The sequence below is a fragment of the Triturus cristatus genome, chromosome 5_1 (genome assembly GCF_964204655.1).
Source record: "Triturus cristatus chromosome 5_1, aTriCri1.1, whole genome shotgun sequence".
In the NCBI taxonomy this organism is placed as follows: Eukaryota; Metazoa; Chordata; class Amphibia; order Caudata; family Salamandridae; genus Triturus; species Triturus cristatus.
The window spans coordinates 781,934,646-781,959,250 of NC_140587.1; the positions used below are offsets into that span (position 1 = coordinate 781,934,646).

At 45.1% G+C, this 24,605-nt stretch overlaps 1 protein-coding gene across 2 annotated transcripts in view; it reads left to right on the top strand.

Moving 5' to 3' along the window:
- Positions 1-24,605, top strand: part of ROCK1 (Rho associated coiled-coil containing protein kinase 1) — a 1,783,501-nt gene that overhangs the window by 227,262 nt on the left and 1,531,634 nt on the right. For both annotated transcript variants that reach the window (XM_085605798.1, XM_085605799.1), the window contains exons 2-3: positions 1,654-1,735; positions 13,742-13,842. In XM_085605798.1, coding sequence (XP_085461924.1) covers positions 1,654-1,735; positions 13,742-13,842 — 183 coding nt within the window. The remainder of the gene's footprint in view (positions 1-1,653; positions 1,736-13,741; positions 13,843-24,605) is intronic.

Consider the following 24,605-nt stretch of genomic DNA (forward strand, 5'->3'; position numbering starts at 1 on the left):
AACTAGAAGAGGTACTATTTTTATTTGTTGCTTCTCTCCATTTTTAAGCCAAGCATTTGTCAGTCTCTTGCACAGCACTCCTCTGTATCCACTATCTTATTCAGCAGCCGGATGCGGCTCCCAGGGCAGCTAATATTGTTCATTAGTTCAATGTCACATGTAGATGATTATTGGCTTGTTCTGTTATTCGATCAGTCCGTATCGGAGTGCAATACTTACTTGATTGTGGATTTGCCATCCAAGTTTGGAATAAGCAGTCACAGGCTGAAGCCCAATACCATTAAGACTCAAATGTTCATTCTGGGAAAGGTGGTCTTTTGAACCATCTGTTTTGTCTCATCAAGATGGGAGATCACCTCTCCTTAGGAGCGGTGGGTAAGAGCCTTGGATGTCGAATTGATAAACAGACATCAGTTGGGGGTCCGCTCTGTGCTCATGTTTTCAGCAAATCAGGCTGCTGAACAAAATAGTACCTTTGTTCTTAAGCGTCTGCACTTCCGCGATGAGAGCCACGATTGTACAGAACTGATTATGCCAAAATATGCAATTTTCTGTAACCAGTTTTCAAAGGCAGCAGATGGTACAACAGTTGGTGATCACACTGAAGTAAAATCACAGAAATAATAACGTATCTCCACTGCAAGTCGAGCACAATACTGGCTGGAGACAACCCGATAAATTCACCTTCTAGTTCTCTTTGACTCATCGTTCCGGTTTCAATCAGACCCTGTATAGCAGTTTCTCAGTCTACCAGATTAACCAGAGTAATTAAGCCTTGCAAATCATATGCTTTTTTAATTCACTTTTACAGTTTCCCAGTGAATTCAGAAGCCCACCAATACTTTATATGTAAATCATTCTTGTAGTTTTTATAAACAAACTGTTAATCAGGTTTGGACCAATTTTGGCGCAGATCTGTGCAGAAGATTGTCCTGTTCCCTGAACAGAAATTGCTGTTGAACTTTGAATTGGTAAATGCAGCTTTTGGGATTCTCCCTGCATCTTTATCCTCCTTGACCCTTGCGCTTGAAATGTTAGTGCTTCAGTTTGAGCCTACTGTATAATTTTCTGAAAAGGAGTTTTGCAGGTTTGCCATATTATGCTTGTTATTGCAAACAAATATTTTGTTTGCAGGTATTCCAATATATAGAAATTTATTCCCAGCTATTCGCCTTACTCCTGTTCCACTTCATTTTCTTTTTATTTTTGTTCTAATCTTTTACATTTTCTGCAGCCATTCAATTTTGTTTCTTTATAGCTTCTCGTTTTAATTGGTGTTACTCCTGATTGGTAAATTTTGTTACCTGAAGCCACTGCATGTTTCTGGTTCTGTGGTGATTGCCTTTGTTCAGAAATCTAGATTGCTTTAAGGTGCACTTCTTATGTCAGATGCTTACCACACAAATATGTGCAATTAAAACAGTTCTGTCGTTCAAACTGTTTTCCTCCCTGTAACTGCGGTGATAGTATAAAGATCTTGGACAATCAGCAAAATGGTCTCCGTCTATGGTAGTGCATGCACCATTGAAATTAATGATATTTCCATGCCGTTCTTCTTCATCGGCCTTGTCTTACTATCATATATTTAATGTCCATTGTAACAGTTATTTTACTTTGCAATAGTTGTAATTCTTTTTTCAATTTGTCCTGCAGGATGGATTGGATGCCTTAGTGCACGAGTTGGATTTTCCTGCCTTGAGGAAAAACAAAAACATCGACAACTTTTTAAGCAGATGTGAGTAGCTACATCTTTTAATAAATGAATCTTGTAAAGTAATATTTATATCCAAAACCTATAACGTATTTGGCGAATACATCAGAAGAGAAATGGCTAGCCTTTCAAAATAGAATTAGAGTAAATTATGAGTTCCTTTTTAGATTGACGCTCAAGTTACTCTTTTCCTTTTCTGAAAAGCACTGGCAAAGCCCACGTTTTACTTTTGTACACTGCATGCACACATCATAAGGGCACACACTGAAGGAAAAAACTTGTTGATACTGGCACGGGAGCACTGGATGGTTTAACAACTCGCTGGTACTGGTCTGTGTGCTGGAGCTGTCCACAGTGTTACATACCTTACGTCCCTATTTAGGGTGCACACATGGTTCGATATCCATGTCCCCCAAAGGTATGAGTGTTCAGTCTTATTCCAGTGGAGAAAGGGAAAACTGACAAGTATCTCACACCCCATCCCTTAGGCCACACACTAATCAGTACACATAATAGAAAGCTAAGGTAATGGGGATTTATAGAAGCATATATGGATTATAATGATTATGTAAACACTTGCAAAGGAAGATATGCTGTCTGTCAAGAGATCTTTGTTGACATTTATGAACCCTAATTTGTCAAATCCACGTGTGGGATGCTGGAGCAGTTTTAAAAAGGGAGAGAAAAAGCTCTCAACCAAAGCAAAATATGCACATGAACAGGCAACACTTGCATTACATTTTTATGCTGTTTTAAAACGGAAATAAAAATTAAATAATCTAGATTACAAATTGGGTTAAAAAAAACAACCTACATCAGCTACGCTGTCATTGGTTGCCATTAAGCGGTCTATCAGAGTCACATCCATGGCACACAATTACCATCCATGCCATTTTGTAGAAGACATGACAAGCATTATGGCTCACTCAAATATGCATACTGTTCACTTTAGGGCTTCTATCGAAAACACTGGGCAATCCACAAGACGATGGTCAAAAGTACATGTAAGCTGGCAGTTTCCATTCAGTTGTTTTTTACAGGACAATGCATTGAACAAAGTTTTAATCATGGATGACTCCTCTTTCCCTTGGTAAGCAGTTCTTATTATTCTTCCATTTGATGGTCATTTATTAGGTCATTCAAGGTTCACATGGCAAGAGGCGTGAACAATAATATAGTGGCTTATAAAGCCACTTAAAACTTTGGCAGTAAAAAGCAAGGTAGATGTAAACTATTATGACAGAGGATGATGTAATCTAACTGTATTTTCCTCAGGGAAACCCCTTAAACTGGACAGTACACCTATTTGAAAGGGACATCATGCAGCTGTGTCTCAAGTGCACACTGCGTCCAGACACAAGCTCTTTGGAATGTTTGTGGCTGAACTTTTGCCATAGCCTGCACAGATTTAGGAGGTTAAAGATGGGTTTGTCTCAAAAAGTCACTAAGATACTACATCTCCTATGAAATTGCAGCCTTGATTGCTTAGATATTATATTGTCTTTATGAGAATTTTTAATGTACTTTCTTAATAAATTGTTCAAGAATAGCCCTTAACTGGTTAGCTGTTTTACATAGCTTCAAAGACCCATGTTTGTAGTTTTTTCAGGAATAGTTCAAACCTGCCTATTTATCACCAAAACATAAGTTCCTTCTCATCCAAAGGAAACATTGATCTGTGGTCTTTGTATCATGCTTCAGTCCATGAAAGGATGGACCTTGTTATCTTGAACTGCTGATGGCTGTTTCATTAGTTGTTCAGCTTCATGGCTCATGGTAGAAAAGTATGGTGGAAAAGTATAGGGTATTTGTAAACCTCCTATGGCATCAGACAGTCTCCCCCCCCCCCCCCTCCTATAAGTGTTCTTTGGGCCTTTAAACCTCTTGTGTTTTAATGAAGGTACCTAAGGCATCTCATTCTCTTTGTTCATAGATTTGTGGCACACTTCTAACCATGTAAAGCCTTTAGTAAATACCTTAAGATCCAAGATATATACTGACTTAGTCTTTTTATTTTTTTTACTCCTTCTTTTTATCCTTTTTATATTTCACACAACAATGTCCACGTTGGTGCTTTCATAACATATTTTATGTTAACATAAATAATATTTTGCTTGTTCTGACAGGTACATGCTTAAACTGAAAAAGTATTAATATAAAAGCTCTACAAACAGAGCATGACCCTTGCACATGACAAGTTAGTAATGGAGTACTTCTTTCGTAGGCCCTTCAATGGCGTCTCTTTGGTGGGGACAAGTCCAGTTTGGCATGGAATGAAAATTTTCTTAGTAAACATGAAGGAAAGTTTCTTTCCTATTAAGGACACCGGGATTATGCTGTATCTCATTTCTTTCTATTTCCAGCTGTCTTCAACTAGAACAAAAAACTTTCTTATCCAGGATGTACAAAATAGGTGACTCTGGGTTATCCAATCAGCAGTGGGGTGTCAATAACTTCTTCCTCTTTCTTGAGTACGACAGAAGCTTGTGTCCATTAACCTCTACTCCATTTTAGAACCTTCTGCAGCTGAAAGAAACCATACACAACCCCATGAATCTGGACTTTTTCAAACTCTTATACTTAACAAATGAGATATGACCTAATACAATCAAGCATAGAGCAAACAAGAAACTAGAAACAGTAATATGCATCACCATGCATCACAAATAGCCTAACATCGTCAATGAAGAAAAAACAATAAGTACTTATTTCGTGCGGTGAACTGATCCCTAATTGCAACTAAATAAGCCCTCAAACAATGTTATTGGGTGTGAGAAAAACAAGCATTTACAATGCAATAGGTCTCGCATTTACGCAAGTTTGAGCTACTGGCATTGTAAATGACAATGCATTTTATTTATGCTTAAAAAACAAAAACATAAATAAAAGGCATTGTCATTTACAATGCAGATAGCTCAAACTCGCGTACATGTGAGACTAATTGCATTGCAAATGCTTGTTCCTCTTACTTGTAGGAGATTTTAATATGCACCGCTGTCAGCACGGGTGTGTTGCAGAGCAGAGTTTAGATGGGAATGGGTCAAATAACAAGCGTTATGAACATTCTAAACAGGGGCACTCCTGGAGGAGATTATGGCTCATAATTTGTTTTGTATGGACCAGATCGAGGGAGTGATCACGTCCCTTCGTTCTCTAGTCGGGGATTTCCCTCCACTATAGATTTTATAATTGCATCAGCCCTCTATCATCACGTTCGAGGGTGGAGTAGAATAATTTCAGTGATCACAATCTGATTTTTTTTTTTTTAGAACTAATATGGGGCTTGTAAATAAAAGTCAGGAAGTAAGCCCCTCAAAACTGGAAATTCTCCCCAGCACCAAGAAAGAAGACTAAAATGGGATAGATAGGTCGCAGACACCTTTTTGAACAAGTAATGGTGGGAAAACAGCAGCAAGGGGTGCTGTAATCACGCACTTGTATGTTATTCCCCATTGTGAGCCATAAACCGCTATCAGCACAGAGGTCACAGGTGATACACGCTGTAACTAATTCCAGGAGAGGTTGGCCTCACCCCCCCACCCTAACAGTGAAAGTCATAATTAGGCCCTTATTTTTCTATATCTGTGCGCACACTAGCACTCACCCCATGATATGCACATACTAACACCCATCTGAACACACCAGAGACACCCCCCACCCCGTCTGTGCAGCAGCAAACAGCGAAACACCCACAACGACAATAATAATGTTCTATAATAATGCCGGACCAGTTATCCTCCAAATCCTGTATCTTGTCTCAATCAATCTCATTTTGGTAAAGTGTCCTGACATCACCCCGAGCTCTGTATGAATGAACTGAAATAGAAAATAAAGGAAAGCAAGCTTTGCGAAACAAGCCATGAATGCATACACAATCACTTTGGATCCGGCCACATAGCTCAGCGAGTTAAACACTCGCCAACAAATACAAATGTATTTTCTATTAAGTTTTGTTTTTTTCTGCGTCGGAAAATTTAACAAACATTAAATTGCATAAAAAATAACACCTGTTATTTACAGCGCTTAGAAATGCGGAAGTGCGGTTTGAAGTGCTACCTAAAGACAGGTTATCTTTACTATAGGTCTTATCTAGATGTCCAGCAGTTATTGCCTGTTCTGCATCCGTGTAATGCTAACATGAGAACTTTTCTGCAAAATGCTTCTATGAGCTCCGATCTCTCCTAAGAGAGGCAACGCTTCAATTTGCATCTATAAATAAACCCTTGGTTCCTGGCAGTGAACTGGTGGCTGCCAGTGGCTTCCACGCCACAATTCCCTCCGGTCCACGGTGTATTTTGTTAACCAGAGAGAGCTCTGCTAATTGCCATTAGCTGTAACAACTCTAGCTAAAGGAAGGAGGTGGGTGCAGAAGCTTAAAACATTGGTACTCTTAAAGAGATGTACTTGAAACGCGGTCTGGTGGCTCAGTGGGTTAATGCATCCTCTCCATGGACCCGTGTGGGGTCTCACAGTCACAGGTTAAAATCTCGGACAAAGCCACTAACCCTTTCATCCTTCCTAGGGTGATAAAACGAGCACCACCGAGTTGGGTAAAAAGAGTATTATACTTACAGGACAAGGTAAGGCATAATCCGACGGAGGAGCCCTCTGGTGGAATGCACCCCACCATGCTCTCTCCTCCTCCTCTGTTGGAGACAGGCGCCCGGAGGAGAATCTGCTCAGGGCGTACCCTGGCTCAAAGCACTGTCACCATGTTGTGGTAATAGCTCGTGCTAAATGAACATGGGAAATAAAACCCGAGCCCTTAACTGGGTCCGTAAACGGAGATCACAAGCGAGTGCCCCCAGAGCCACCTGACAAGTGGAGTCTCTACAGCCCTCTTTATGGGGGCGTGTTCATCAATAAAAGAGCGTCCCCTGTGAGAACAGAGCCGAGCCGGGTAATGGCAAAGGCTGAGTGTCTCAGAAGCTCAGTAGTCCGTAAAAGTACATAAATAGCCCCCACACAAGAACAAGATGGCATCTGCACAAGCTCAGTAGTTACAGCAAAATAATATGCGTACGTATTGGCACAACATGACTACGGCACAAGCTCATAAGTCATCATTAGTCTTTAAAAATGCGCAGGTGAAACAAATACAACTAGCACACCTCCTGACCGGAGAGAAGTGGGACTTGCGTCCGAGCACACGAGGCTCTTAACGTAAACAAGGGCAGTGCCAGGGTCATACATACACCCGGGTGACAATACTGCTCGCAGTAAGAAATCAGACAAGGAAGTGGCCCCAGGATGTAATGCCCTTTGTAGCGCAAGCACAACACTTGGCATCATCAGCATGCCACGTGGTCAATCTGCCGCTATGCAACTTTTTACTAATTGCACAACGCAGCGCTGTTGATTTTCACACTACATGAATGTTAGTAAATCTGTGCCTCAGTGTGGCGGGTCATTTAAGTACATAAATGAGAGTATTATATGAAGTATATAGATATGCTTTATTCATTTCCTCATTTCTTTATCCGTATAGCGCTCCATGCAGCTAATAAACAACTTCTTAGCGCTTCAGTATTATCTACGAACAATTTTGATTTGACTGTAAAGTAATTGTTTATAGTAAAAACGCAACATGAGCACATTTACTATATCGCGATTTAACAACTGTATTCATCGGTGTTAATCTTAAGGGTGGCACTTTAATCCATTCATGACCTAGTCCCGGTGCTGGGAACATTCCTGTAGCTCTGGTGACTGCCTGCTCAGTATACTGAAGCAGTGCAATGCCTCTGCCCCTGTTGGTACGGCAGACAGTGCTGACTTGCCGGTCGCTTTCATCGGCTTTTTCTTGAATAAAGTCTTTCCAGACAGTGTCACACGCAGATATCGGCAATCCCCTGTTAAAAGAGAAGCAATCCGCCTTCCCATGCCACTGAAATCGGCCAACTCTATCGAACTGTGCAGCCGTATAATTCCGGTTACGATGTCTCATGCGCTGAGAAATAAGCACTGCGTGTAGGGAAATCTTTTGGTGACGTATGTAAGAGATTGGATGTGCACTGCCAGAAAGTAAAACATCCTAACCAAGAGCACTCCCTTTCCTGAGACTGCACTCGCCAGGCAGCGGGACCAATAGTGTATTTTGAAGATGAGCCGGCTGTCCATTACCACCTGTCTTGGGACATACTGCTTCCGCTGGGACAGGCCGTCCTCCGCGCGGGAGCCCGCCTCCCAGTGGCGCTGGGAACGGATTCAACAGGAGAGAAACCGATATTGGGTAAAACGTGGCAGGGAGAGAGACAGAAATGGAAAGAGAGAGGGGAATACCAATAAAGGGAAGAAAGTGACAGTCAGTAAAGTGAAACAACCAGGAAGTGGGATAGGGGAGGGGGGTAGGGCACGTCGCGTGCACTAAGGCGGAGAGAAGCACGGAGGCTGGCAAATGGTGTGCACTTTCCCGGCTGCTTTGATGTTCTCAGTGGCCGCGTGGCTCACTGAGAACATCAAAGCAGCCGTGAAAGTGATCACGCAGGCTGCCAAATGGTGCGCGCGCACATGCACTGTAGCTGGAGGCCTGAAAAGCCACTAGTTTGCACTTCCAAAACCCAGCTTACTAAAACTCTCGCCAGAGCAGCGCTAACGCGCTGGCTCAGACGAGACCTAAAAAGGAGCCTCAGGAACCTTGGGTGGGAATGATCATTGCCTCCATGTATGTAATGGAATTGAAACTTTCCTTCATGTCTATTAGGAAGTTTTTCATCCTATATCAGGATAGGAGGTGATAATTATGCTAGTTCAAAGCTTGTCCACCACCATAGACTTGAAGTCTTACAGGATGAGAACCTGGTTGTAGTGTGCACTGTTCCTAGTGAACGAATTCTTCTAATATTAAACCAACTGTTTACCACTTTATACAAAAAAAACTAGAACTCCATGAACTCTTTTCAGGAGATTCTTGTTAAACATTACATCATAAATTCTAATACAATTCATGTACTTTTTAACATGTTTCTGCGCACCCTTATAACAACAGAGGTTGCCTAAACAAAGCGAATTCCTAAACAGAAAAACAGTTTTGTACAATACAAGTTTTTCACAACATTTATCTTTGCATCACATTTCCCGAATTAATTGATGCATAGCTGTCACGAAGCCCAATGCATTTCGTAACTCGGAGGTTCCTTCCTCAGGGGAAATATTCTGTGAACAAAATAATTTTTTAAAAGTATGTCTAACATACAACACATTTTGTTTGGTTCAGAGTGGTTAAAATGTAAGGAGAGTCTCATCTGTCCAACAAGAAAAGAACAAGTTGTGTAATTGCTGTAATAGTCTTGGTAAGCAAGTGTAAGTGAAAATCACCTCTGCATGCTGTTTCCACGTTATAACACCCATGTACTAACAAAATAAACAGATGTGATGTAGCTTCAATGATGATAAGAGACCCAAGTGTAATGATAGTGGAAGAAGTGGTGGGTTGCTGTGATCAAGTAACCCATGCTAGAGTGCAAAAGAACTGAAGGCTATAATATAATTTATCCATACCTTAGCGGTATCGATATGCCAAAGAGACCACAAGGTATATGGATGGGATCCTGGAAAGTAACCGAGTACATAGCATTGATATTCAGCAAACGTAGGACTTAAACCTAACTAGAGAAACTGCCCAAAAGCATGACGGAATAAGATGTCCAAAACGATTACACAACATTCCCACTAAACAAGATAATATTGTATGACATGTTTCTCAAGATGTTATGACAAAGAAGTAATCACAGGTAACAACTCATTTCCATTTTGTCATTCAAACCTCTCAGAAATAAAGTTTGCAAATAGTCAATCCAGAATACATCTTGTTGCAACAGTTTTCTGTTATCTACACCTTCCTGTTTAGGAACTACTTCTATAATCTGCGCTCTTAGTCGAGTAATGCTATGTTTTGCCTCTAGCCAATGAGTAGCTACACTTGAGGTTTTATTTACCTGTACGTATTGTACTTTTGTGTTCAGTTAGTCGAATTTTTAACTTGTGTTCTGTTTTACCTATATATGCTTTACCACAAGGGCATTTCAAATAGTAAATTATGTTGTTGGTATTGCAATCTGAAGTGTGCCTCAGTTGTATGTGTAAGTACGTCACTTGTAGTTACATTATTGCAATGTGTGCAATTAAAACACTCCGTAGTACCTCAAGTGTAGCTTCTCATTGGCTAGAAGCAAAACATAGGACAGAAATCAACACACTGGACACGACTATTGCAGCATGGCAGGCTATAGACAATATGACTAACAAGCTCCCTATTTATGCACCGGCACTGCCCATTGCACATCATGCGGCATTGTCGGTTACACGAGAAGAGGGCCCACTTAGAGTGCTGAGCGAAGTGGGCATGGTAACCATGCAAGATATCTATACAGATGGACGCTTTCTCACGGCAGAGGACCTGAATTTTGTAACCAATCCCTCGCTACTGTTCAATTTCATCATACATAGGCTAAGGCAAGCGGTTAAAGCCCACTACCACACGTACCCAGCTGAACCCCCAATGCTGCAAGCCTTACAATTGCTACTGGTTGCACCTTCTAGGCGTAAACTGGTAACAAAACTGTATAGAAAAGTGCGGGATGAGAGTGTCCCCAAACCAGATAGAAGCCTAGCCCAGAGGAATGAAAGATTAACTCCACCACTACTAGAAACAGAATGGGAACATGTCTGCAAGCTGACCAGTGTGCTCATGCCTAATGGCAATTTGCGCATTATACATTTCAAGTACATTCGTCAGACATACCACACTCCTGTTAAGCTGCACAAATGCGGTCTCAGGGAAACAAGTAACTGTAAGCGATGCGGTCAGCCTGATGCTGACTTTTTCCATCTAGCATGGGAGTGCAGACGAGTGCTGCTGTTCTGGGAGGGTGTACTACAACACTTACAAGAAATGACGGGGATTGTATTGCAATGTACACCTTCAATTTGCCTGTTATGTACCTCAATTCAAAGGGGTGGGGGATAAATTTGTGTGCATTGCACTACTGATGGCTAAGTGTAGAGTCGCACTACATTAGAAAAGTGTGGTGACCCCAAACACCAAGAGCTGGATTAAGGACATGGTGTACTGTAATGAAAACCTTGCATTATATGCAGAAGAACTGCCCGCAGCATCTAGGCCAAGAGACATATGGGAACCTCTACATCAATATATGCAACAATTGTCTGTCAATAGCCCACAGACTGATTAGAGATGGTATTACTGTAATCAGGATTTGTATTGCCGCAAATGTAATGGACAATGCAGATAAGATGATCATCAGTAATGTTCATTGTGAAAACGTCGATCACAGAATGGTTGTATGTTTTGTTATTGTTATACTGCCTTGCAAGGCAGAGAAACTGCATTTATTCCCTGAAATGCCAATAAACAGAATAAAAAAAAAAAAAAACTTTCCCATTTCTAGTATTATAGAGTTTATCACTGCTTTTTACAGGTATTCAAATTCCTATTCTCCTCATCTGCAAATTGCTTAGTGCCATGTTTCGTGCAGTTCTGAACTAATATTTTAATTTGGCTTCGCATTTCTGGTGTTATAGTGCTTCTTAATAATTTAGTACTGGGTACAGGTCCCCCTCTAAGCAGCAAATTGGGGGAAGGAGGCAGAAAAGGAGGAGGGTCATCCTCCGCTGTGTCCCCCTGTTCTTCTAATGCAAGCATATCAGAACTGGGACTTTCTGATATGACCTGTGTCTGCCTTAACTGATCAGTGGCCGCTTTTAGGGAGGTGGATGTGGTCTTTAAGTGAAAATGTTTTAAATTATAGGATGCTCTGAAATTAAAGGAGCACAGGCCATCTGTTCTGGTTTATACGCCACAAATGTCCTACTCTCCTTCATGTGATGTTCCCTTGTCTCTTCAGCAAATTCACCAGCCCTTTTCTTTGTGCCATAATCCCTTGCTTTCTCCCTTTCCGTCTTCATTACTTCCTTCATATATTTTGCCTGGTGTATCCCCCCCCCCTTTGCCCCCCACTCCCCCCCCCCCCCCCCCCCCCTATCAGCACACCAAACTTTCCCCTTTCTTTTCTTGAACCTATATTCCCTCTGATAATTCAATTCATCAAAATCAAAAGGGCTGTTCATTGGAAACTGTATAGAGGGATCATTTTCAGTATACTCCTATCAAAAATACAAAAACAGTCCATTTTCCATCCCTTACTTAGTCATCATCTCCCATGCTGGAGTTCCTTCTACTGGACATGGATGTACTTCATCTACATAATGTTTATTTACACCACAGAATTAACCACAACAACTACCCATTTTTTCACTATTTCTATAAGATAATTATTTTGGTGTGGTAATGGTGAATCTTATTCACAATGCAGATGCTTCCCGTTCCACCACTAGCCACTAAAAATCAACATGTGGTACTTTCAGGTATTATTTTAGTGCAGTAATGGTGAATCTTTGTTGTCACAATGCAAATGCTTCCGGTCACACCATTAGCCACTAAAAATCAACGACATGTGGGACTTTCACATAACAAAGTAAAACACACTGTACTTTCCCTAGGCATCTCTCATATTATTTCACATCATTTCAAATCATTACACACTTCCTTGGTACTTCTTACCAGGTCTTGACGACTGTATTGCCTTTGAGTTCTTTGGATCCACCCGAAGCAACCTTGTGTCTCAGAGTACCGGTTATGCCTTCAGACTGTAACTGTGGGAAACGCAATCCCCTCTGCAACTACATACTTTGAAGTCAGTCGGTTCTCCAACTGGGCCCTTGACCATGGCTCCTTCTGGTCCGTCTAGATGTACTTGGTGGATCCCGGCTGAGCCCCCAGTTTGTGAACGCATATATCAGTTACCCTTGTCTTTTAATGAGAGACAGCAATCAAGCAGATTCGTGGAGGTATGTTTATTTAAGCTTATGCTTGAGAGATACGAAGCAATGGGCTGCCAAGTATGCTATGCCAGATGCAACTGGTGCAGTCTTTATATACTGTTTGAACTGCATTGATATAATTTGAAATAGTGGAGTCAGACATGTGTGCACTTACTCTGCACCAGACGTTAGTCTTAATAGATGGAGAATCGTTGCTGACAGCAGAACAATTGTTTTCCCCTTCTCCTTGTTCCTTTTCAATTTTTGTGATCTCCCGGACCTTTCTGCTGGAATTGCACAAAGTTTCTTCCTAGAACAAGCCTTGACGGTTCTGTGTAGCCAGTTGTGACCAGAGACCTCGCTGAAAAGAGGGTAATTGTTGCCCTTCTAATGATCTCATCCAAGGAGGAACACTTAGTTCTGGTTGTTAGAAATAAAAAAAAATGCACTGCACCTGATTGGTAGCAGGCTTCTGCCCAGATCTGAAGGTATTTAGTTGGACCTCAACTCCAGCTCATGGCTTTCATAGGCACAGATCTGCTTGACCTGCTGTGGGCTTCAAGAATGGGGAACTTATTACTACCCATTTCCTCTTTTCTGCGAACAAACCTAAAGGACTTTAGTGAGAGTGCTTGCTTGTCCTGGTGGATGCTGACCTTTTTGTTTTGGTGCCCCCTGCGAGCACAGAGGAAATTTCCTCATCAGAGGTTGGAGAAACACCACTTCAGGAGTCAACCACTATCAGAGTAGTTGAGCAAAGTGGTGATTTCCTGGCAAGCATACACTCTTTCTGCACCAGGTTTTATTCTATTTGTCTTTTGAACCTACCTGTTTTCAGCACAGGTTCAGTACCCTGCGGGCCTTCGCAATACCATGAGTTAGAAGGGTCTAATGAATCTTAGCATGTGCCCATTGTCCTCCTGTTCTTGGTTGTCCCTTTAGGTAACAATACAGCTGGCCTCCCTTCATTCAGTTTGGTTCCTCATGCCTTCATCCACACTGATTTTAATTTTTCACCTTGCAATTTGCAGCATGCTTATGTATCCTATTATCTAAGCAATACCAAGAGTTCTTCTGAATATGGGCTCATGTTAGAAATGCAGTTAGCGTAACAGGGTTCTAACACATTGTGAGAAATAGACTGTTTACAAATTATCTATTTGAAAAACATATTTTTTTGACTTTCAGATAAAGACACAATAAGTAAAATAAGAGACTTGCGCATGAAAGCTGAAGATTATGAAGTAGTGAAGGTGATTGGCAGAGGAGCATTTGGTGAAGTTCAGTTGGTGAGTTTTTCCAAATTTGTATTTTGTCACTAGAAATAAATTCCCTCCAGCTAATTGATTTTAAGAATTGATTGCTCATTTATTGATATACCCTTAAAAAGCATATTTTACTATATTGTTTTGATGCACAAGTCTATGCTGCAGTCCAACTAATTGCACTCTATATCTGGAAAACTTTTTTTTTTTTTGTGAGTAAGATGGCTTCTGTGCCTTCAGCCTAACACTAGACCTGACATCTGTCCATTGTAGAGAGGACATGATGCTATCCATTTCATTGAATATTCGCCTTAGTAGCAGAAACACATCCTGAAAATTGTAGAGACCCCTGGGAAGGAGCACCATTTTAATCATAGCAACTCTACCCACACAACAATGGCATGCTCTTCCCAAAAACGGAGTTGTGAATGCCACCGAGGAACCATTCATTCTCAAATTAAAGTAATACTTTTTCTCATGTACTACCCTGATTCCCTGATATTTTAGCAACTTGGTCTACCACCCTAAAAAGAGGTACAGAAGTTAATGCCCCAGAGCAACACCACATTTTGTGACATGCCTTGCTTTACTTAAACCATCCTGCCTTTCAGCCTCATCTCACTCACTTCCCCCGGGTGTTTATGAAGGTGTTGGTAGTGGACAGGCCTCATCTTTGCAATTAGTGACTGCACATATTTTCATAACTGGATGACTGGCTGTTGAATGTGATCTTGTTCTAGTCCATTGTGGACCAACTGTAGACAACCACCTTGCTGCCGTCTTCCTTCAATGAAGTGAAATCCCAACAGTGGTCAGTTCAGAGGAGTTCTTTTACAGGGGCTATTCTTGACAGTGTTGTTCAAAGACTTTGTGCCCTTGGAGTGAGTTTGGGACATTCAGAATATGACCCTGATGTTTTAGATTCAGTCCTGTGTTTTGGCTCCGATATTTCTGAGGACTCTTGGTCTTCTGATCTCATGTATTCTGCTGTACTTCATGCCTTTTGGAACAACCAGACAGTGCAATGGAACTACTGCCTTCAATGGGCTCAGCATTGGGAGTCATTTCCCGACAACATGTGTGTCAGACGAGGCAGCCGGAACATTTAATGAAGAATGAAAGATTCTGGCCTGACTTGGTGCTAGGCCGTTCACTCTATCCCAATCAGAGCTCACAGTGGTAACAGGTGCATTGACTCTGCCCCACCTCAGCAAAGTGGAGATCAGAGGCTTCTGGTTAGTGCTGGAGCAGAAGCAGCACTTCAGTCTTCTGTGGCTGTGAGCCATTTGGCGGACTCTGAAAGCCTTTCTGTTTGCATCAAAGGCAGCGGGTACAAGTTATGATGGACAGCTTAACTGTCATGTAGTAGGTACCGCAACAAACAGGATAGTGTGAGTTTGTGTGTGCAGTTCTAGGAGATGCTGAGACTGTGGCGCTGGCTGGACCTTCAGTGAATTTATTTTATTGCTAGCTATGTGACAAGTTCCCTACACTAGTGAGTGGAGGAGCTCAGCAGACGCGATGAGTGCTGTCTGCACCCAGAGGTGGTATAAAGAGTTTTTGCCCAGTGGGATGTGCTCTGGGTAGATTATCTGAAAGAGACAATTAGTTATAGATTCTTTACCGTAGAATTACCCCCAGGTGTCACACTGGATCTGTAGACATTTTTCCATAGCAGTACCCTTGCACGTCGGTAGGTGGCATTGGTCGACACCGCCTCCATCGTCGGCGCCGGGATGACGTTGCGGTATCTACTTAGACGCCGCCCCTCCGCACTGACGTCAGTTCTTTCTTTTTCTGCGCCAGCTAGCGCAGATCCGGAGAGAGTAGTACCCTAGTCACTTTCTGAGTAACTGGTTTTTTACTTTTTGTCGAATTCTTTACGAGTTGTTTGACTTCTGGTGCACAGGGATGTCTTATCGGAGGACCGGCTTCAAGCCTTGTGGCCCCTGCCACAAGTTGATGTCTGTAACAGACCCACATTTAGTGTGCCTCTGGTGTTTGGAATGCGGCCATGGCCTGAAGTCGTGCTCCGACTGTCGGGCCATGGGCCTGAAGTCTTCGCGGTAGTGGTCCCGATAGCTTCTGGGGGCCCGGCAGTCGGCTCCGCGCCATTCGAAGTCCCCATCGAGAGGGAGGTTGCGGAGCCATCGCCACCACTCCTCGTCTTCGGGTATGTGGAAGCACAAGAAGAAGGTGAAGAAGCACCGTTGCTCTTCGCCTTCTCCCCGTCTGTTGGCTGACAGGACGTGGACGGTCGTCGTCCTTCGGCTCCGTCTGCAGAGCCTGCAGTGTCGGATCGGAGTCGTGGCCCCCCCCCCAACGAAGCTCTCTACATCATCTTTGGGCAGCCTGACTCTGCCGGCATGCCTTCATGTCCCACTGACTCGGTTGCGGGTTCTAGGCCTTTGCTGCCGCCGGCTCCGGCCCCAGCACCACAGGGCACCCAAGAATCCAGGCCTAGATCCGGATAGGCGCCGGTCGACCTGATCCATTGACGACACCGCCACCTCCGATACCAGCTGGGGATACCAGTTGTGTCCCCAGCCAGCGCCTACCCTGTCCTCCCCCTCGACTTAGATACTGAGCTGGACTGGCGTCGACCGGCGCTGGTACTGGCTGGCAATTTTGTACCAATTTTCTACCCTGGCATTCTCTATCGCCCGGAGTGGCCGCTATAAGAGGGTGAGGAGGACTGGGAGGGGCCTGTTGACCCTCTTGCTGACCAGATTGAAGATCTGGACTGAAGTTGGGTGATGCCAGTGGTCTGGATCCTCCTCAGATCTTGATATGCTTTCTCCCCCCTACCATGGCTACATAAGAGGGCGGCTGAGGCCTTGAGCTTCCTACGGTGGCAGTCAGGACTAACCTCCTGACGGAGGTGCTTCAGCCGGCAGCGGCCTTTTCGGAGCCCCTGCTGCCTTTCAATGAGGCCCTCATGGACATCCTTCTAGGCACTTGGTTCAAGCTCAGTCCAGGGGCTCCTGTGGCTAGAATGATTGCCCGACGCCACTGCCAAGCTCCCGGCGACCCCCTTTTCCTCTCCCAACATCCTACCCCTTGAAGCTTGGTAGTCCAAGCCTCTACATCCAAAGGCACGTTCCCTACTGCTCCTCCAGATAGAGAATCCAAGAAACTGGAACATTTTAGATGTTTACTTCCGCCAGCTTAGGACTGCAGTCTGTGAACACCGCATGTCTCTTGGGCCGTTACACCCACTCCGTGTGGGATACGGTTGAGCAGATGCTGCCACAGTGCCCGAAGGATGTCTGGGCCACACACTCCCGTGCTGTTGCCGGAGGGAGACATGCAGCAAAGTTTGCCATTGGTTGTGGGCTGGACACTGCCGACTCGCTAGGCAGGACTATTTCAACGTCGGTAGCCCTGAGACGTTAGGTCTGGCTGAGATCCACTGGCTTTTTGGGTGATGCTCAATCTACACTTTTGGACATGCACTTTGATGGCCGTCGCTTGTTTGACGACAAGGCAGACCATGCTCTTGAGCACTTCAAGGATTCCAGGGCTACTGCCAGGTCCTTGTGCCTCACGACTACATCTCGCCCCCTGCAGTCTGCCTTTCGCCCCTTTCGTGGCTACGGAAGTGGTGCCCTGCCACGTTCCTCCCAGAGCCACAGGCCGGCACAAGCTGCCCAGCCTCTGCGCGGCCGGGAACGTGGGACCCAGCGCCGTGAGTCTCAGTCCGATTTTTCAGTCTCTATCCCAGGTTTCGGTGAACAAGACCCTGAGGCTGCTGGGCCTCATGGCCTCCTGCATCCTGCTGGTGGATCATGCCAGGTGGCACATGCGGGCTCTGCAGTGGGACCTGAAGTTCCAGTGGGCACAGCATCAGGGGAATCTTTCCTATTCCGTCCAGATCTGAGGGCACTGCGCACCAACTGCAGTGGTGGCTATCGAACCAGGATTGGGTCGGCGGCAGATCCCTTTCCCATCCCCAAACAGTATTCATGGTAGTGACAGATGCGTCACTCCTGCGATGGGGCGGCTACATGGGAGAGGCGGAGATCAGAGGCCTCTGGTCTCCTGTGGAGTACGAGCTCCACATCAACCTTCTGGAGCTCCAGGCGATTCGTCTTGCACTGAAAGCATTCCTTCCTTATGTCAAGGGAAGATTATTGCAGGTGTTCAGACAACACCACCGCCATCTGGTACTGCAACAAACAGGGCGGGGTGGGGTTGAGGACCCAATGTTAAGAGGTCCTTTGCCTCTGGACATGGCTGGAACATCCGGGCATGTCCCTGGTGGTTCAACACCTGGCAGGTTCCCTGAACGCCAGTGCGGACAAACTCAGCCATCAGTGCATGGTGGATCACGAATGGCGTCTTCACTTGGTGGTGGTGCAAGGTCTCTTTCAGCGGTGGGGAGAGCCTTGGTTAGATCTGTTTGCCACTGAAGAGAACTCGCAATGTCAGCAGTTCTGCACGTTGGAATTTCCAAGGCGGCACTCGCTCGGCGACGCTTTTATTGCAAGTCGAGTTGCGATCTTCTATATGCCTCTCCGTCTATACATCTTCTGCCCAGAGTGCTGAAGAAGATCAAGCGTGACCGGGCGCAAGTCATTCTTGTGGCTCCTGATTGGGCAGGAAGAGTCTGGTATCCTGAGCGCTTGTACATGGCCATCGATCCTCCGATCAGACTGCCTCTTCAGGAGGATCTTCTGTCGCAGCAGCAGGCGACGGTCCTCCACCCAAACCTGTCCAGCCTCCACCTCCTTTTGTGGCGATTAAGGGGCGACAGTTGACAGCTTTTGACCTTCCTCCCGAAGTCTGTAATGTCATCTTGTCAGCCAGGCGTCCCTCCACTAAAACGGTATACGCCTGCAGATTAAACAAATTTGTGGCATGGTGCACAGCAAAGGCTGTGGATCCCCTTTCTGCCCCTCTTTCAGAGGTTCTCCTCTTCCTTCTTTCTTTGGCCCTGCAGGATCTGCTCTAGTCACCCTTAAAGGCTATCTTTCGGCCGTTTCGGCCATCCTTTGCCTTCCAGATGAACCGTTTCTTTTCAAGTCTCCTATTGTAAATTGGTTTGTAAAGGGCATTACTCATCTCTTTCCTCCTATTCCTTTCAGAATGCCCCAGTGGGACTTGAATCTGGTTCTGACTTACATGATGTGTGCTTCCTTCGAGCCATTACATAATTGTCCTCTCAGACTTCTAGCTTTGAAAACTTCCTTTCTGATTGCCATCACCTCTGCTCGCAGGGTGAGTGAGCTTCAGGCTCTTTCTTCTAAGCCTCCTTTCCTAGCTGTTCATCCAGACAAGGTTGTCCTCAGAACTCTGTCTTCTCTGCTCCCCAATGTGGTTACCTCTTTCCACATAGGACATACCATCACTTTGCCCACCTTTTTCCTGCCCCCTCATCCTTCTAAAGAGGAAGAAAGACTCCACTGTCTGGATCCAAAACGTGTGCTATCCTTTTATTTGTACCGTACAAAGCAATTCCGGGTGGTCAACTCTTTCTTGGCTATGTGGGCGTCAAAAAAGGTTGGGCCGTGCAGAAACGCACCATCTCTCGGTGGGTCGTTCTTTGCATCAAATATGCTATTATTTCGTGAAGAAGGAACCTCCAGTAGGATTGCGCGCCCACTCCACCAGGGCGACAGCAACCACTACTGCTTTGGGATGCGGATTCCCTCTCAATGACATCTGCCAGGCAGCCACGTGGGCATCGCTGCACACGTTCACTAGACATTATTGCCTGGATACTCCAGTCCGGAGAGACGGCTTCTTTTGCCGCTCAGTTCTCCAGGACTTCTTGGTGTGAACTTGGTTCGCAGACCCACCGCTGGGGTTGGTATTGCTGGGGTATCTATTCTAAGGTAGGAATCTATAACTAATAGTCTCTTTCAGATGAACAAGTTTCTTACCTTCGGTAACGATATATCTGTAAGATACATAGATTAGTTATAGATGCCTTACCGCCCCACCCATCCTCCCTGTTCTGCAAACTGACTTCTAGTGTGAGGGACTCCCTTTCAGGGCCCACGTTTTGTGCACCAGTGGTCAGTGTCTTGCATGGCTCTGTGCTTCTGGTGTGGAATGTCGTGTAAAGAACTGACATCAGTGCGCAGTGGCGGCATCTAAGTAGATACCTCAACGTCATCCCAGCGATGCCGATGACTGACGTGACCGACGTCACCTACCGACACGCAAGGGTACTGCTACGAAACCATTTCTCTGGATTCAGTCTGTCTCCTGGAGGTAATTTTAAGGTAAGGAATCTATAACTAATATATTTCTCTTACAGATATATTGTTACCAAAGGTAAGTAACTTGTTCTTTTCGCCTTCTTAAAATGCTTGTTCTCCCCCAACAATAGGGCAAAATTCTACACCAGAAACTCCGTAACCTACACACCCATGCATGGTTATTGTGCGGAACCAGCCCAGCTGATTCAATTTGCTTGAGTAAGTGCTGGATGTCATCTTAGCTGCTTGCTGTTGGGCCAAAAAGTTGATACATTCTGGACATTTGTCAAAGTTTGTGGCCTCTTGCAAGGCCCATTAGTCTGATCCACTGCAAGCTACACTTTCTGAAGCATGGCAAAGACTTGCCATAGGCCCGTTTTGCGCTAATTGTTTAAGTCAGTCGTTATCTATTTATGTATTTTTTTTAAGGAATTGGATATTCATTTCCTCCTGCACCCTGTGTTATGCTGCAGTCTGACCTTATTTTGGCTCTTACCTTTTTACATTTTTTACAACGTATTTTATTGAATTTTAAGTTGACAGTAAAGTAGACAATAGGTATTGACACATCAAAGTGAATCATCACTACCTCCCGATTCCTCACTCGGTATCACCCACTAAAGAGAAACACCAGGCCATGTGCATATTTAAATAAGGCGACACAGTCTAAACCAGCAAAGTCAGGCTTGGTAGCTACAAATGTGTTTGTCAAGGTTGTCCTATTGGTTTTTTTAATGAATCAATATTAATTTATCCGTTAGTGATCCCAGGGTTCCCAAATTTTCCCAAATTTTGCAGTATTTGAGGCCAGCCTATTGTAGCTTCCTCCATAGCCATACAGCCCCTTCGCCAGTCATACATCGTGGGGAGCTCCGGTCCCTCCAATGGTGGGCTATATCTTATTTCACAATTACGGACCCAACCAGAGCAGGGTAAATTTGTATCATTTCATACCTACGTCTATGTTGATGTGTAAGATGACCATCTTTGGAGTGGGATGAAGTGTACAGCCTAGCACCAATTCCAGACAAGAAAGTACCGCCCCCCGTATGAGCATAGTGCCCAACACCTTTAGATTATATGTAACAGATCAACCTCCTGCAGAGAACATCAAAAACAGGAGGGAGAGGCCATCATCCACATCTTCCACAGCCTTTGCCTTGTTAAGTAAAATCTATGTAGATACTTTATTTTAATCAGCCCCAAAATGCTTGCTATGGCAGTCTCTCTCAGGGTCTCTCTGGCCTCCCCCCATTCATCCTTTGTGAGATCCCAAGGCCTTCTCCCAGGCCATATGCAATGACCTGAACAAGTCCGATGTGTTATTTATTATTGAGCAGTAATTTTGTGTCACCTTATGATCCCACAATTATATCAGGAGTAACCCTGCCCCTGTATAGTAAATGTTGGGCTTGTGTCCATTTCTCAGGCGCATAAGAAGGAACGCCCTATAGGTTTTTACCTTCTTAATGTGCACTTCTTTTGAGCCTATGCACCGCTGTTTAAGGCTTTTGGCCCTGGAAACAGTCTCTTATTGTGATTAATTCCATGCACCATGTCAGTGAACTGTTGCAGCTATCAATGGATCCACCATATACCACTTTCTGTTCTGAAAAGTTGGTAATTAGGACTTGGCCATTATATTTACCAAAAGTGATTAGGCTTTTCCATGTCCATGGTCTCCTCTTTGTTCTTCCTGCCACATCCCTCTAAGGAACTACTCTGGTTGAACCCCCAAAACAGCCTTTGACTTTTATGTTCACTGGATTAGAGAGCAGAGAGTGGATGATCAAGTCTTTGTTAGGTTTTCTGGTGCTAATAAAATCCAGACAGATCATTCTTTGCACAAAAATGTGCTATGCCTTGGCAAAAATGAAGCCTCCTGAGTGTCTTTAGGCTTATTCAACATGAGTGTGTGGCCTTGACCACATGTGTTCTGGTGCTGAAAAGCTGCCAGCCGGCTACATGGACATCTGTCCACACCTTCACCAGGCATTACTGCCTTTATTCTCAGGTCTGCCGGGAGGGCAATTTCGCCTGCAGGATTTCATGATCGGAAGTCCACTCTGTCAATCCTCCTCCTTTTGGGAAATACTTCTTTGGTATCCATTCTAAAGATGAGGAGTCTGCAGTTTAAAGTATCGTTGAGATAAACAAGTTGCTTACCTACTATAGCACTATTTCTGGTGGATAATCTCTCTAGCTGCAGATTCCTCACTGACTCGCCCTCCTCTCTATTCTCTGGAGTGAATTCTAGGTCCATGTTAGATTTTGCACACTGTCACTGTTCTCTATCTGTTATTGATGCTCTGCATCTAAGGGTGTGAAATGCACTGCTATAAACTGGCACCAGCAGAGATGAGTAGCGCATATATTGGCTCTATGCCACAATTCTAGTTTGGGGGTGCGAGGCTTCCTTGTTGCAAGAAGGTGCCACCTATTGTCACGCAGGAGCAGTTGCTGGAAAGGTTCTAGATCCAGTCTGACGCCCTAGGGATCTGTGGTTAAATAGTTTCCACCAAAAAGAGTATTAACTGTGGTAAGTTTGCTCCTTAGGAAAAGGTATTCTGATGGATTCATCTGCCAGTGAATTTCTCACCTTGTGAATGTCCCCTGCGCCAGCAACATTCGGAAACTTTTGTAGCAGTCCACGCCGATGAGGTCGAAGATGACGTCACAGAGACACGGCTCCGCTCGCGACTCCGCTGACGTCACCGGCTCCATAAGAAGACCTCGTCGGCGTGATGACGTCAGTTCCCTTTTTTCCGCGCCGTCGACGCCAACGGATTTCGGGACTCTGTCTGTAGCTATACTGGTTACTTTGTTTTCTGCTGCTATTCTTTGTCTTCTTCTGCAGAAATGTCAACGAAGAAGTCAGGATTTAAGCCGCGTCGTGAATGTGGGAAACACATGTCCATAACGGATCCGCATGACGACTGCGTGTGGTGCCTGTCATCGGACCATGATGTCGAGGGATGTTCTTGCTGCCGCAAGATGAGTTCCAAGGCTCTCAAGGAGAGGGAAGCAAAGCTTTTCATCGCGAGGATGAAGAAAGAAAATAGAGGCCGGAGAAAATAGAGGTCAAGATTGAGGTCTGCATCGAAGTCGACTTCGGGGCATGCTTCCAAATCCAGGAAGCACAAGAAGAAGAGGAGGCATTCGTCTCGGCGTCACTCGGATAAGGGTGCGGCTCCAAGATCGACATCGCCCTCCCGACACCGTAAGGACTTTGTGTCTCCCTCGCCCGTTCCGGATTCACCTGTTGGCCTGTCGTCACCTGTGGCTTCACCGGAACATGCTCCGGCTCCATCTCCGACGCCGGCTCCGGCTTCGTCCCGGTTCCGTGTGAGGAGCCTCCAGCCCCGGGTGATCCTTCGGCTCCACTGACTTCACCGTCAGCGCCGGTAGGCCAGAGTCCGGTGATGCCTGAGCAGTATCCTGCGTTCCCTGGACCAGGTCAGGACCCCACGCATTATCTTAATGCGATGTATGGAGTATTCTCCAGAGCCATTTACTCCTCTGGTGCACCTTCGGGTCCTATGGCCTTCAGTTTGGGAGTTCCTCAAGCCTATCCTCAGGCTCCCTTCATGCCATTTTTTCCGGCGACGCCGTCTTGTCATCTACCGGCGCCGAGGACATCGACGCCGCTCCCTTCTTCACTGGCGCCGACTCAACCCCGTTCGACGCTGGCTGCCCCTGTGGATCCACGTTCGACGCCGGCTCCAGCGCCGTCGGATTCGATCACGGCGCCACCGACGCCGGTTGTCAGAATCGGGTCTAGGAGGGAGGCTCAGAGGGTGCTGGATGAGCAAAGATACCTTATGGTGGAGGTAGAAGAAGGGGAACTCATGGAGTCGGATGATGTTTTTGAGGAGTTGAAGGAGGCTAGTGGCCTGGACTTGTCACCCGAATGGGAGATTACTCCTCCTTCTGATGCCCCTTCGAAGGATGTGGCGCCATACCATGCCGTTATAAGAAAGGCAGCTGAGCTTTTAGATCTGCAGTTACCTTCTGCCGAGTTCAAACCGAACATCTTAACGGAAGTTCTGCACACTCCTTTTGCTGTTTCTGAGCCTCTGCTCCCTTTTAACGACGCCATCATAGAGCCAGTGATGGAGGTGTGGCGTAAGCCCTTTTCTGCTCCGGCAGTTTCTAAAGTCATAGCCAGGAGGTATAGGGTGGCTCCGGGAGACCCAGAATTTTTAACATCTCATCCGTCTCCTGAGAGTCTGGTTGTTCAGGCTGCATGTGCAAGAAAATCCTCGAGCTCATTTCCTCAGGTCCCGAGTGACAGGGAAGCAAAAAAGCTGGATCAGTCGGCCAAGAAGGTCTTTTCTTCGGCCAGCATGGCTCTCAAATCAACAAATGCCACCTGTCTCTTGGGACGTTATATACATGCTCTCATGGACTCAGCTAAACGGCTAGCCCCAAAACTATCTGAGGAGGATAGGGTTGGCTATAATGAGATCCTTTCGGATGCACAGGCGGCGGCGCGTCAGGTGATCCAGAGTGGATTGAACACAGCCGACTCGGTGGCAAGAGTCATGGGATCTTCTGTTGCCACCAGGAGGAGTGCGTGGC